Raw genomic sequence first — 15,000 nt, forward strand, 5'->3', positions numbered from 1 at the left:
GACACCTACAGTTTCACCTAGCAGTATACAACTCCTATTGACACCTACAGTTTCACCTAGCAGTATTTGACACCACAGTTTCACCTAGCAGTATACAACTCCTATTGACACCTACAGTTTCACCTAGCAGTATACAACTCCTATTGACACCTACAGTTTCACCTAGCAGTATACAACTCCTATTGACACCTACAGTTTCACCTAGCAGTATACAACTCCTATTGACACCTACAGTTTCACCAGTTTAGCAGTATACAACTCCTATTGACACACCTACAGTTTCACCTAGCAGTATACAACTCCTATTGACACCTACAGTTTCACCTAGCAGTATACAACTCCTATTGACACCTACAGTTTCACCTAGCAGTATACAACTCCTACTGACACGTAGTATTGCATTATACCACTTTTCAACATCAATGAGCTGTCAAAGTCAAAAGTCAACCTCTAACGTTACATTATTGTTAAGTTATGCAGACCTGGGTCAAATAAAACATAGGTATTTGTATTTAAACATTTTATTTTCTCTGATTTTAACATTTGTTTAAATAAATACTCAGCTCCAGAACAACCCTGGTTTTAACAGTATTTGAAATACTATTTTAAACTTATTTGTAAAGATTTTGTGTGGCTGGTTTTACAAGATTCTTGTTCATTGTAAAGGGACTCAGTTTACAAGATTCTTGTTCATTGTAAAGGGACTCATTGTCCAATTTCAAGCATAACTGAGTGTACGCTGGCCTCAAGTATTGCTCAATTGGAGAGATAAAACTGTCCCATTCCCTGGGTCTAGAACTGCAAAAAATGTGCTTGAGATGTAAACACACCACCTCAAAAAGAGAGTGACGTTAACAGGAAGTGCTAACATTAGTTGGTTAGCTTAAGTTTCGGCATGTAAAACGACTACTTAGGGCAGGGGTGTGAAACTCCTTCCATGGAGGGCCGAGTGTCTGCGGGGTTTTGGTGTTTCCTTTCAATTAAGACCGAGACAACCAGGTGAGGGGAGTTCTTTACCAGTTACTGACCCTAATTCATCAATCAAGTAACAGGGAGGAGCGAAAACCCACAGACACTCGGCCCCCCGACCGAGTTTGGGAAACCCTGGCTTAAGGTAAGGGTTAAGGTTAGGTAAAAGCTAGCTTAAGTTGAGATATATGGGCAAAAGTGGCACCCTAAGATGATATGGAACTCAGCACCTTTGGCTATAAAAAGAGGGTGGTTCACACCAATCTGCCTCTTAGCAAAGCGCTTACCGCTATTTGATTGTGCCACTGGTCTTGGGTAGCCTAGTGGTTAGAGCGATGGACTAGTAACCGAAAGGTTGCAAGTTCAAATCTGTCATTCTGCCCCTGAACAGGCAGTTGACCCACTGTTCCTAGGCCGTCATTGAAAATAAGAATTTGTTCTTAACTGACTTGCCTAGTAAAATAAAGGTAAAAATAAAAAAAATAAAAAAAATTGTGCAACTGAGGAGGAGCCAATCGTAGTACGTTGCTCCTCCTCCCAGGGAGAGGACTGTTGTCATGTCTGATTGATCGGTGCAACGTCATGTTGACTTCGGAGGAACGACTTAGAGCGTTCACGTGCTTGGAAAGAGCTTCTCACCATTGACTAAGAAATTGCAGTCATATTTGTTGACATTTTCAGTGGTGCGTGACATCAGAGTTCAGCATGTGGGAAAGCTTGGTCCAGAGATAATACCAGAGTTTCTTAGTTGTAATTACGAGTTGGGGGGGGTGTACGCGTGCATTTTTCCCAGTAGGATGGACTTATTCACGAGGTCCCAACTTCATGTGAACAAGGCATGTTTTAGACCTAAAACAACTCTCCTAATGACACATTCACTGTCTCGATAGCGGGTCACAGAGACTAATCTTTACTCTTAGTCACTACAAAAATGTACTAATTGTTTGCGAATCACACATCACTAATAAGCTAGCCATACTGAGTAAATTTAACTAGCGAAATTATTCAGGATGTACTAGTCACAGTATAGTTTTCATTGGCCACCATTAAGCATAAGTACAATCAAAAATTAAATCTATAGCTGAAGATAATATTAACATGTTTAGAATATTGGGAAAGCCTTCAAGGTGAAGCTGGTTGAGAGAATGCCAAGAGTGTGCAAAGCTGTCATCAAGGCAAAGGGTGGCTACTTTGATCTCAAATACAGTATAAATATATTTTGATTTGTTGAAACAATTTTTGGTTACTACATTATTCCATATGTGTTGTTTTGATGTCTTTACCTTTATTCTACAATGTAGAAAATAGGGGGGAAAAACTTGAATGAGTTGGTGTGTCCAAACTTATGACTGGTACTGTATATACAGTGTAATATGGGGATGCAAACTCAAAATGTAAGACATTATAATTGTGTATCTGACATGGTGCAGGTGTATTATTGTTGTAAGCCCATAACCATGTGTGTGAGGTGTATACTTTGTTGCAAAGTAGAATGTCTTAAGACCAAGAATCACCCTGTGTTTGTATTATTATGAGTAAGTACATCAATGCTCCCATTTGCCCATGTTTCTTGGAGATCCTTTGAATGGTAATGTTTTGTGATTCTATCAACTCATTCTGTGGTATAAGAACATTCATAGTTCTATAACACCTAATGTCACTTTACTTAAGGTGTCTATGCACCCTCTATAAGGGCATATGACATGGTTATGATGCCCATCTTTCCATTCACTGTGACAGAGAGGTTGTAAATGAGATAACACCCTGCTATAACATATGACATAAGTTGTCAGGCAGACTGTATAGTAGCAGATGTAATTAATAGTTGACATTAGAGCGTACATCAACGTTATGTTCAGTCATTTTTAACACTCATTATAACTGATGTTATAACATCTCATGCTATTTAAAACTACTTATGACAGCTGTTATATACATATACATAATGTGTTATATGGCTGTTATAAAAGGCTTTATGAATGCATGGATAAGGACACCTACAGTAAAGTGCTACCAATAAGAATTTTTTGGTGTAGGAATTGTACATCTGTGTCCCGGAGTGATTATTGATCTGAGCTAGCAGCTGGTAGTCCTGATCACCTATTAACACAGTCTGTCACTCCAGCAGCATCACTGGTGGTCCTAATAACCCATTAACACTGTCTGTCACTCCAGCAGCATCACTGGTGGTCCTAATAACCTATTAACACTGTCTGTCACTCCAGCAGCATCACCGCTGGTCCTAATAACCCATTAACACTGTCTGTCACTCCAGCAGCATCACCGCTGGTCCTAATAACCCATTAACACTGTCTGTCACTCCAGCAGCATCACCGCTGGTCCTAATAACCCATTAACACTGTCTGTCACTCCAGCAGCATCATCGCTGGTCCTAATAACCCATTAACACCGTCTGTCACTGGTCCTAATAACACATTAACACTGTCTGTCACTCCAGCAGCATCATCGCTGGTCCTGGTCCTAATAACCCATTAACACTGTCTGTCACTCCAGCAGCATCACCGGTGGTCCTAATAACCCATTAACACTGTTTGTCACCGGTGGTCTAGTCTAGTCTAGTTAGGTTCTTTCCACTAGTCCAGGGGCAGACAGATGATGACCGTTTGTTGTTTTTGGATGATAGATTAAGTAAAGAGAAGGGAAAGATGTGGGTTATATGGTCTGATTAAACTGTCCACAGGTCACTGGGTTTCCATTGGGCAGAGAGAGTATCATCAACCCAAACCAGATGTCCTTATGGACTGTGTTTTCTTAGCTGATGTCACTGGTGATGATCTGAGAGGTTTGGTCTGGGGTCTGGGAATGGTGGGAGTGTTCTATGAAGCTGCTCCACACAAGCAGTTCAGACAATCTAGCCACCTAGCTACTATGGCAACATAATAGATATTTGACTTCAAAGATTTGCACTAACTGTGATCCGAAGACCACATGATATAACACGAAAAGGAGCATTAGCATAAAACATATTTTTATCGAACAATGCATAAACAATACAAAAACACATAAACAATACACAACATTGGCCCAGATTTCCAAATGTTCAACTATTTATGAAAAGATCTTGATGATTTTTCAGGAGGTGGAGCGAAATCTGTCAGAGCTCTCAAACCACTGCATGTGTGTGTACGTCTTCGGAGGGGTCGGACAAAAAGCACAAGACAAGGAGCAGTTGGACATCCTTGGATAAAGCACAATGAAGTGGACCTCTTCTTCTTCTTCAAACAGGGGTCACGGATGGCAGATAGAAAAGGAAGCAGTGAAGATGCAGGACAGAGGACAATCTGAGTGAACCCTGCACACATTGTAAAGCGATCAGAACAGAGCCTGTGAGTCAGTAGCGCTCCTGGGAAAAAGAAGGAAGAACGCAGGAGAAGAGGAGGAGAGACGGAGGGAGCACATGGAATTCCAAAGGTAAACGAGAGGACAGTCAGGGGACGAGACAGGCAGACTTCCAGAGCTCTACCTGCAGATGTAATCTAGGATCTGTTCCTCTGCTCTGCCAGTCACCATCACCACTGTCTGAGGCTGAGGGCTGTGCTTCTGCTTGTGCTTCTGAAAAGCACTCTGTCACAACTGTTGATGTAAAAAAAAGAAGAGCTTTAGAAATCCATCTGATTGGTAATTGATGAAAGGTTGGGGGATGTCGGGGTTTGCATGGTACTGAACTACTGCGGATTCTTCCTAAAGGATTCTTTCTCCCATGATCCAACCAGTACACTTCAGATCCATCAGCGTAGTAGCACAACATGTTTAACATCAATAACCTGAACATCCAGCACGTATTGATGAGAGTGAAGGGCATACAGTCCAGAGAGGGTTCTAGAGTTGTGTTATGTCATATTTGGGTGCTCTGAAGTCCATGGAAGTTTCAGTAACGAGTCATTTGTGTTTCCAGAGCCCAAGTAGTGCACAATATAGGGAATATAGTGCCATTTGGGCTGCAGCCGTTGAAAGAGCTGTCCTCCTCTGCCTGTTCATTATAATGCCCAGTAGTTTAAGGATAGATATTAACTAAATGGTCATGAGTCTATATATCATCCCATGTTTCATGGACTTTTTGCTGCCACATCCTCCCTTAACACACATATCAAATCCTCCATGGTCTTAAATACACCATTGTGCTTTCAATATATATATATATATACATGATACAAATATTGTATTCTTATTAAGTACACAACTGCAATTACAACTTTCATTTGAAGAATAGGCAAAGTGAACTGATCCTTCACATTAGTGTTGGATATTTATCCTCTGGATGTTTCTGTCCTTCAGGCGTTATCTTCTTAAAGTTGTTTTTCTGTCTCTGTCTTTGTTCTGAAAGAGAGAAAACATCATCAGACCTCCTGGTTTTCACCCACTGAAGATGACTCCCTATCCCCTTAATAGTGCACTATTTTTGACTATGGGCCATAGGACTCTGGTCAAAAGTAGTGCACTATATAGGGAATAGGGTGCCATTTGGGATTAGATTAGATTAGATGCATGAACTGATGTAGCCCAGCTCTCCATTTCACCTTATTTTTCAGTCTGCAGTCACAATGACATCATTGTAATCTTGGCCAACAGAGTGAAAAATAAAGGGTTTGAATCAGAATGGGATGTTTAGCATTTGTCTGTTCTATCAAAACAGAGCACCCTTGATTTTCTCCTGTGGTTATTTCCTTGGGGTCCAGGTTGTCTGGCCAGGAAGCCAGCCTCGGGAGCAGCAAGCAGAGCCTCATATTTTCCCTTCTCACCTCTCTGTGTTTTGTGACACACCTGGCTTGCATTACGTCCATTCGCTTTGGTGAGGAGGTTGTAAGTTATTGGAATGGCATTGTTTCTTGAGTCAGAGCTAGGCCGTACCATATGTGAGCTAAGCGGAGAGGGAGCAGGAGCTCCTAATCAATGCTCCTGGAGTCAAATGGAGTCTAATCAGATTTCAAAACAAGCTCTGGTCAGTTTTCTTACTGAAGCTTTTGGGGAAATCTTATGGCTACGGACAGAATGTTAATACACTGAACCAAAATATAAACGCAACATGCAACAATTTCAAAGATTACAGTTCAAATAAGGAAATTTGTCAATTGAAATAAATTCATTAGGAGATAATCTAGGGATTTCACATGACTGGGAATACAGATATGCATCTGTTGGTCCCAGATACCTTAAAAAAAGGTTGGGGCATGGATCAGAAAACCAGTCAGTATCTGGTGTGACCACCATTTGCCTCATGCAATGTGACACAACTCCTTTGCATAGAGTTGATCAGGCTGTTGATTGTGGCCTGTGAAATGTTTTCCCACTCCTCTTCAATGGCTGTGTGAAGTTGCTGGATATTAGTGGGAACTGGAACATGCTGTAGTACACATTGATCCAGAGTATCCCAAACATGCTCAATCGGTGACATGTCTGGTGAGTATGCAGGCCATAGAAGAACTAGGACATGTTCAGCTTCCAGGAATAGTGTACAGATCCTTGCGACATGGGGCCATGCATTATCATGCTGAAACATGAGATGATGGCTGTCTGCCATCTGCCCAGTACAGTTGAAACCGGGATTCGTCCATGAAGAGCACACTTCTCCAGCCTTCCAGTGGCCATCAAAAGTGAGTATTTGCCCACTGAAGTCAGTTACGACGCCAAACTGCAGTCAGGTCAAGACCCTGGTGAGAACAACGAGCACGCAGATGAGCTTCCTGAGACGGTTTCTGACAGTTTGTGCAGAAATTATTCGGTTGTGCAAACCCACAGTTTCATCAGCTGGTCTCAGAGGATCCCGCATGTGAAGAAGACGGATGTCCTGGTTTGGGGTTGTTACACGTGGTCTGCGGTTGTGAGGACGGGTTGGACGAACTGACAAATTCGGCATATGGTAGAGAAATTAACATTAAATTCTCTGGCAACAGCTCTGGCGGACATTCCTGCAGTCAGCATGCCAATTGCACGCTACCTCAAAGCTTGAGACATTTGTGGCATTGTGTTGTGTGACAAAACTGTACATTTTAGTGGCCTTTTATTGTTCCCAGCACAAGATGCACCTGTGTAATCATGCTGTAATCAGCTTCTTGATTTGCCACACCTGTCAGGTGGATGGACTATCTTGGAAAAGAAGAAATGCTCACTAACAGGGATGTAAACAAATTTGTGCACAACATTTGAGAGAAACATGCTTTTTGGGTGTATTGAACATTTCTGGGATCTTTTATTTCAGCTCATGAAACATGGAACCAACACGTTACATGTTGTGCATATATTTTTGTTCAGAATAAATGTTCCTGGGGTGATTTATACACTAACACAATTCTGTATTGTGGTCCTGTGTGACTCAGTTGGTAGAGCATAGTGCTTGCAACACCAGGAATGTGGGTTCAAATCCCACGGGGGACCAGAATGAAAATGTAAGCACTCACTAAGGTAAGTCTCTCTGGACTCCGGAGTGAGAAACAGTCACTTAACCAACTGAGCCACGAATAGTCGGCAGAACCCAGAAGATGAGGCAGACACAGCAGTACTTGAGACGGTGTATTGTAAAAAGTGAAGTCCTTCAGGAAAACATGTAACTCCACAACCTCAAAAGGAATTCCACAAGAACAAAGGTAATCCTCCAAGACAAAAAGGTAAATCCACAAGGTGGTAGGTATAGCATAAAAAGCCTCAAAAGATACTCAAAAATAAATAAACAAGAACAAAAAACAGAATTCCACAAGAGAGTCCACCGGGATCAACAAGAGTTCACAGAATACTAGGGCTGGGTGCTAACATACGAGCAAAGAACTGAGGAAAACTAAGGGTTTAAATACAATCAGGGAAAACGAGGCACAGGTGCAAATAATAATGGGGATCAAGGGAAAACAAAAGGTCAAAAAGCACAATGGGGGCATCTAGTGACCAAAAACCGGAACAACCCTGGCCAAATCCTGACAGAGAGTCTGCTAAATGACTCACTACCCTAAGTCTCTCTGGATAAGAGAGTCTGCTAAATGACTCACTACTGTAAGTCTCTCTGGATAAGAGAGTCTGCTAAATGACTCACTACTGTAAGTCTCTCTGGATAAGAGTGTCTGCTAAATGACTCACTACTGTAAGTCTCTCTGGATAAGAGAGTCTGCTAAATGACTCACCACTGTAAGTCTCTCTGGATAAGAGAGTCTGCTAAATGACTCACTACTGTAAGTCTCTCTGGATAAGAGAGTCTGCTAAATGACTCACTACTGTAAGTCTCTCTGGATAAGAGAGTCTGCTGGAATCTATTTCTGTTTTCTTTAGATGTGAACATCATTTGTTGAATAAATATTATTGTTATATTAAGGAGGTTTCATCTGCATTAGTTAAATACGCCCTTCAAGGAGGCTTATCAATTAATCGCATATCCCTTTTTGTATTGAAACAGTATCTAAAATACTGATTTACTAAGCATGGATTTTCCACGCTTTCTTTTTGACTTAATGAAATAGTTGTGTCCTGGCTATTCTATGAAATAAATAAAAAGTTAAAATGATTACATTGTCCTGAATAGGGCAGCACTACTCCAACATGACTAACTAGTTGGAAAAATACATTCAAACAAATTCATCATGCTCAGTGTCATACGTTGACACTGAGGTGGCAGGGGAGCCTAGTGGTTAGAGCGCTGGACGAGTAACCGGAAGTTACAGTTAATAGGATGCCAGAGTCCAACAGTAATCCACTGTTCCGAGGCTGTCATTGAAAATAAGAATTTGTTCTATGTTTTATCTCTATTCAATTTAATTTGTCTTTACGACGATCCTGTTGCTGATAATCTAATTACATTAATATGACAATTAATTTAAATGCGCTCATTTATTTAATGTGCACTTTAGGACTGACTCCGGTTTCGTGTTGGATTAGTCTTAAACTACTTCCACATGTCTGTCCATGATAAAATACCCAGTGAAGATCATTTGAATAAAATACAAGGCATGAGGTGGAATACAGTTGCAGGAGCAGCAGCACTGCACAGCACTCAACTCTATGCAGCGTCACAAATGGAACCCTATTCACTTTATAGTGCGCGGACTCATAGGGCTCTGGTCAGAAGTAGTGCACTATGGGAAAAGGGTGCCATTTAGAGTACATACTATTAGTACTGCTCACAGCAGAGAGGGAACGCAACAGTCAACAACAAGCTTCCTCTGAACACAAAACATTCACTTCAATTTTTGTTCGATTGGTAACACTTTATCATAACTTTCATGAATAAGCATGATTATTAAACTATTTAATCAACTATTTATAAATAAGCATTTCAATATTGGTAAAAATGTACAAGTAGTTATAATGGCTTACTCATAAACGTTTTTATGAAGTGTCACCAGCACGTCTGAGTTTGCATTTGGTTAAATAGTCAATATCCAGTATCCATTTAACTAAAGGTACTGGGCTGGACCAATGTTGCTGTAATGTTTGGACCCTAAGGAGAAGCCTGGTTTGTAATGGGAGTCTTCACTGCCAAGCATCATCACTAGTTCCCATGGAGCCAAGATCCCTGGCATTCTAACCTTGATATGGAGACTATAGATTTACTGGGTTTTTCCACTTTATAATTCTATAAATCTAGAGCTAGAATATACATCATTCATACATGCTGGCCATGCTCTGTCTAAATGGAATAGAGAGTATAGTATGGAGTTTGATAAAGTACACTCGATAGGCATGATATGGTTGAGGCATGTAGTCTCCTACACAGTAAGTCATAGCTTAAGCATGTATGACTTTATTTTCATACATTTTCTGCCTCAGTTGAGGGTAAAAACACTTGTGAAAACCTTGAAGAGACAATGATGTTTTACTTTACACAGTGCTCTCTCTCTACAGTCTACAATAGCTCATTAGCCCACTCTGCAGGTCTTGAAATGTGTTGAAAAGACAAAACTGCACTCGTATTATATACTGAATAGTTCACATATGCTTCATTTAATTATATTCTTCTTCTTTAGAAACAAAGAAACGAGTGGCTGCTGAAGGGTGTTTTTCTGGGAGTAATGAGCACTGGGATTGTGTCCCAAATGGCACCCTATTCCCTATATAGTGCACTACTTTTGACCAGAGCCCTATGAGTCCTGGTACAAAGTAAAGCACTTTAAAGGAAATGGGGTGCCATTTGGGACAGCCTTAATGGGAGAAATGAGTGAGAGCTGTTATGGAGACCAGTTTTACTTTCAGCATCACATCAAAGAGCTAAAAGAGCTCACTCAATCTGGTTCAAATACCAGCAGCAGAATGAATACAGGGTTCAGCACTGGTTCAATCATTTAAAGGGCAATTATCTCATTAGCTGGTTTATTCTGGAGGATTCTAACAATGTCCAATGACTTCCAGGATACATTAATTCTGGATTCATTATTGGGATATATGGTCAGAATATGTTTTCATGTTTCCAAAAGTCCAAATCCAATGACCAATTATACTGTTGTAAAACTTTTATAGTCGCTGAACTTTGAATTAAAACCATTCACAGCATTATAAATCTGAAATATTTCTTCATGCATTGTATAAATATGATTCCTTCCTGATAGTGAAGAGTATTTTAACATTGTCATCCTCTTTCTGATGTTTAGCTGCCTTAGTCAAACATTATGTATTCATTCTATGTTGCAAATCTAAGGCATACATTCTATACATGCATACATTCTATACATGCATACATTATATACATTCTATACATTCATACATTCTATATGTTCATAAATTCTATACATGCATACATTCTATACATTCATACATTCTATAAAGGTATACATTCTATACATGCATACATTCTATACATGCATACATTCTATACATTCTATACATTCATACATTCTATATGTTCATACATTCTATACATGCATACATTCTATACATTCATACATTCTATAAAGGTATACATTCTATAAAGGCATACATTCTATACATTCATACATTCTATACATGCATACATTCTATACATTCATACATTCTATACATGCATACATTCTATACATTCATACATTCTATACATGCATACATTCTATACATTCATACATTCTATCCATGCATACATTCTATACATGCATACATTCTATACATTCATACATTCTATAAAGGTATACATTCTATACATGCATACATTCTATACATGCATACATTCTATACATTCATACATTCTATAAAGGTATACATTCTATACATGCATACATTCTATACATGCATACATTCTATACATTCATACATTCTATACATGCATACATTCTATACATGCATACATTCTATACATTCATACATGCATACATTCTATACATGCATACATTCTATACATTCATACATTCTATAAAGGTATACATTCTATACATGCATACATTCTATACATGCATACATTCTATACATGCATACATTATATACATGCATACATTCTATACATTCATACATTCTATACATGCATACATTCTATACATTCATACATTCTATACATGCATACATTCTATACATTCATACATTCTATCCATGCATACATTCTATACATGCATACATTCTATACATTCATACATTCTATAAAGGTATACATTCTATACATGCATACATTCTATACATGCATACATTCTATACATTCATACATTCTATAAAGGTATACATTCTATACATGCATACATTCTATACATGCATACATTCTATACATTCATACATTCTATAAAGGTATACATTCTATAAAGGCATACATTCTATACATTCATACATTCTATACATGCATACATTCTATACATTCATACATTCTATACATGCATACATTCTATACATTCATACATTCTATACATGCATACATTCTATACATTCATACATTCTATCCATGCATACATTCTATACATGCATACATTCTATACATTCATACATTCTATAAAGGTATACATTCTATACATGCATACATTCTATACATTCATACATTCTATAAAGGTATACATTCTATACATGCATACATTCTATACATGCATACATTCTATACATTCATACATTCTATACATGCATACATTCTATACATGCATACATTCTATACATTCATACATGCATACATTCTATACATGCATACATTCTATACATTCATACATTCTATAAAGGTATACATTCTATACATGCATACATTCTATACATGCATACATTCTATACATGCATACATTATATACATGCATACATTCTATACATTCCTACATTCTATACATGCATACATTCTATACATTCATACATTCTATACATGCATACATTCTATACATTCATACATTCTATCCATGCATACATTCTATACATGCATACATTCTATACATTCATACATTCTATAAAGGTATACATTCTATACATGCATACATTCTATACATGCATACATTCTATACATTCATACATTCTATAAAGGTATACATTCTATACATGCATACATTCTATACATGCATACATTCTATACATTCATACATTCTATACATGCATACATTCTATACATGCATACATTCTATACATTCATACATGCATACATTCTATACATGCATACATTCTATACATTCATACATTCTATAAAGGTATACATTCTATACATGCATACATTCTATACATGCATACATTCTATACATGCATACATTCTATACATGCATACATTCTATACATTCATACATTATATAAAGGTATACATTCTATACATGCATACTTTCTATACATGCATACATTCTATACATGCATACATTATATACATGCATACATTCTATACATTCATACATTCTCTGGCATCCTGTTCCCTATATAATGCACTACTGTTGACCAGAGAACTATGGACTCTGGCATCCTGTTCCCTATATAATGCACTACTGTTGACCAGAGCACTATGGACTCTGGCACCCTGTTCCCTATATAATGCACTACTGTTGACCAGAGCACTATGGACTCTGGCATCCTGTTCCCTATATAATGCACTACTGTTGACCAGAGCACTATGGACTCTGGCATCCTGTTCCCTATATAATGCACTACTGTTGACCAGAGCACTATGGACTCTGGCATCCTGTTCCCTATATAATGCACTACTGTTGACCAGAGCACTATGGACTCTGGCATCCTGTTCCCTATATAATGCACTACTGTTGACCAGAGCACTATGGACTCTGGCATCCTGTTCCCTATATAATGCACTACTGTTGACCAGAGCACTATGGACTCTGGCACCCTGTTCCCTATATTATGCACTACTGTTGACCAGAGCACTATGGACTCTGGCATCCTGTTCCCTATATTATGCACTACTGTTGACCAGAGCACTATGGACTCTGGCACCCTGTTCCCTATATAATGCACTACTGTTGACCAGAGCACTATGGACTCTGGCACCCTGTTCCCTATATAATGCACTACTGTTGACCAGAGCACTATGGACTCTGGCATCCTGTTCCCTATATTATGCACTACTGTTGACCAGAGCACTATGGACTCTGGCATCCTGTTCCCTATATAATGCACTACTGTTGACCAGAGCACTATGGACTCTGGCATCCTGTTCCCTATATAATGCACTACTGTTGACCAGAGGCTGTCATGTAAAGTACTTAAGTACAAATACTTTAAAGTGCTACTTAAGTAATTTTTGGGAGTATCTGTACTTTTACTTTTACTCCACTACATTCCTAAAGAAAATAATGTACTTTTTACTCCGTACATTTTACCTGACACCTAAAAGTACACCTTACATTTTGAATGCTTAGCAGGACAGGAACATGGTCTAATTCACACACTTATAAAGAGAACATCCATGGTCATCCCCTACTACCTCTGATCTGGCAGACTCACTAAACACAAATGCATCTTTTGTAAATGATGTCTGAGTGTTGGAGTGTGCCCCTGGCTATTGATACATTTTAAAAACAAGAAAATTGTGCCATCTGTTCTGCTTAAAAGACATTTGAAATAATTTCTACTTCTACATTTACTTTTGATACTTAAGTATATTTAGAACCAAATACTTTTAGACTTTTACTCAGGTGGTATTTTACTGGGTGACTTTCTATTAAGGTATCTATACCTTTACTCAAGTATCACAATTGGGTACGTTTTTCACCACTGGGAATAGGGTTCCACTTGAGACAGGGACTCAGAGTTGTAACGGCAAGGTGGTTAACAGCAGAAGGAATGAGGAAGAGAACAGCCTCAGATTAAGGCATGATGCACATCTACATCATTCACCCAGCACTGAGATTCACATGTCTCCAGCAGTCCTCAAGACAATTGAAATACTATCTCCAGATTTGACTATTTTGGCTGACTGTATGCTTGTAGTAATTATTTTGTCCAGGGTATTTGTGACTTGTCTGACTACTCATTCACATTGCTTCGGCCAAACACCAGGCTCACTATCATTTCTTCTCCAAGATGAACGTATGCAGTGATCGACAGAGCAGAGTAACTAAATTCGGGATGAGTCATCAGGAAAATTTGTGAGTACTGCATGGATGAATTGTTATGGGTTAGCTCATTTATACTTTGATGATACTTTGATGATTTTTCTACCGCTCACTTTCCACCTGGAGTAATGTTCAGTTCACAAGGTTCAAACCAATGGCTAAGTCCTCACTGTTTTCTCTTGACGTCAACAATCAGTCCTCATCCAGGGGCTGATGCAGGTCCTGCGTGGCTCAGTTGGTAGAGCATGGTGCTTGTAATGTCAGGACCGTGGGTTTGAGTCCTGCTGGACCCACCCATAACAACATGTATGTACGCACTATTGTAAGCCACTTTGGGGGAAAAGCGCCTGCTAAATGGAATATATTATGCAGGTCTAATGTAATGAGAGTTGAGGTTGTACTTCAGTTTTCTGCTCAGACTGATCCCATAGACTCCACCAGTGGTAGGGAACAGAGGTGTAGATTTCACACTGCGGGGAGGCTGCCACATGTCAACCATTCCCACATAAATTAGCTTAGATGTGCAACGGTCAGGGTAGGATGAAATTGGCTCCTTATTAATAATTATAGTATTGCACTGATTTGAACGAAAAGGCAGCATTGAAGAGGGTGAATATATCCA

The 15,000-nt window shown here is 38.9% G+C and overlaps 1 protein-coding gene across 1 annotated transcript in view; it reads right to left on the reverse strand.

Moving 5' to 3' along the window:
* Window positions 1-4,018: 4,018 nt before the first annotated feature.
* Window positions 4,019-15,000, reverse strand: part of LOC135520940 (basic helix-loop-helix transcription factor scleraxis-like) — a 12,140-nt gene continuing 1,158 nt past the window's right edge. The window contains exon 2 of the mRNA XM_064946816.1: window positions 4,019-5,307. Coding sequence (XP_064802888.1) covers window positions 5,269-5,307 — 39 coding nt within the window. The 3' untranslated portion in view covers window positions 4,019-5,268. The remainder of the gene's footprint in view (window positions 5,308-15,000) is intronic.

The sequence above is a fragment of the Oncorhynchus masou genome, chromosome 29, assembly GCF_036934945.1.
Source record: "Oncorhynchus masou masou isolate Uvic2021 chromosome 29, UVic_Omas_1.1, whole genome shotgun sequence".
In the NCBI taxonomy this organism is placed as follows: Eukaryota; Metazoa; Chordata; class Actinopteri; order Salmoniformes; family Salmonidae; genus Oncorhynchus; species Oncorhynchus masou.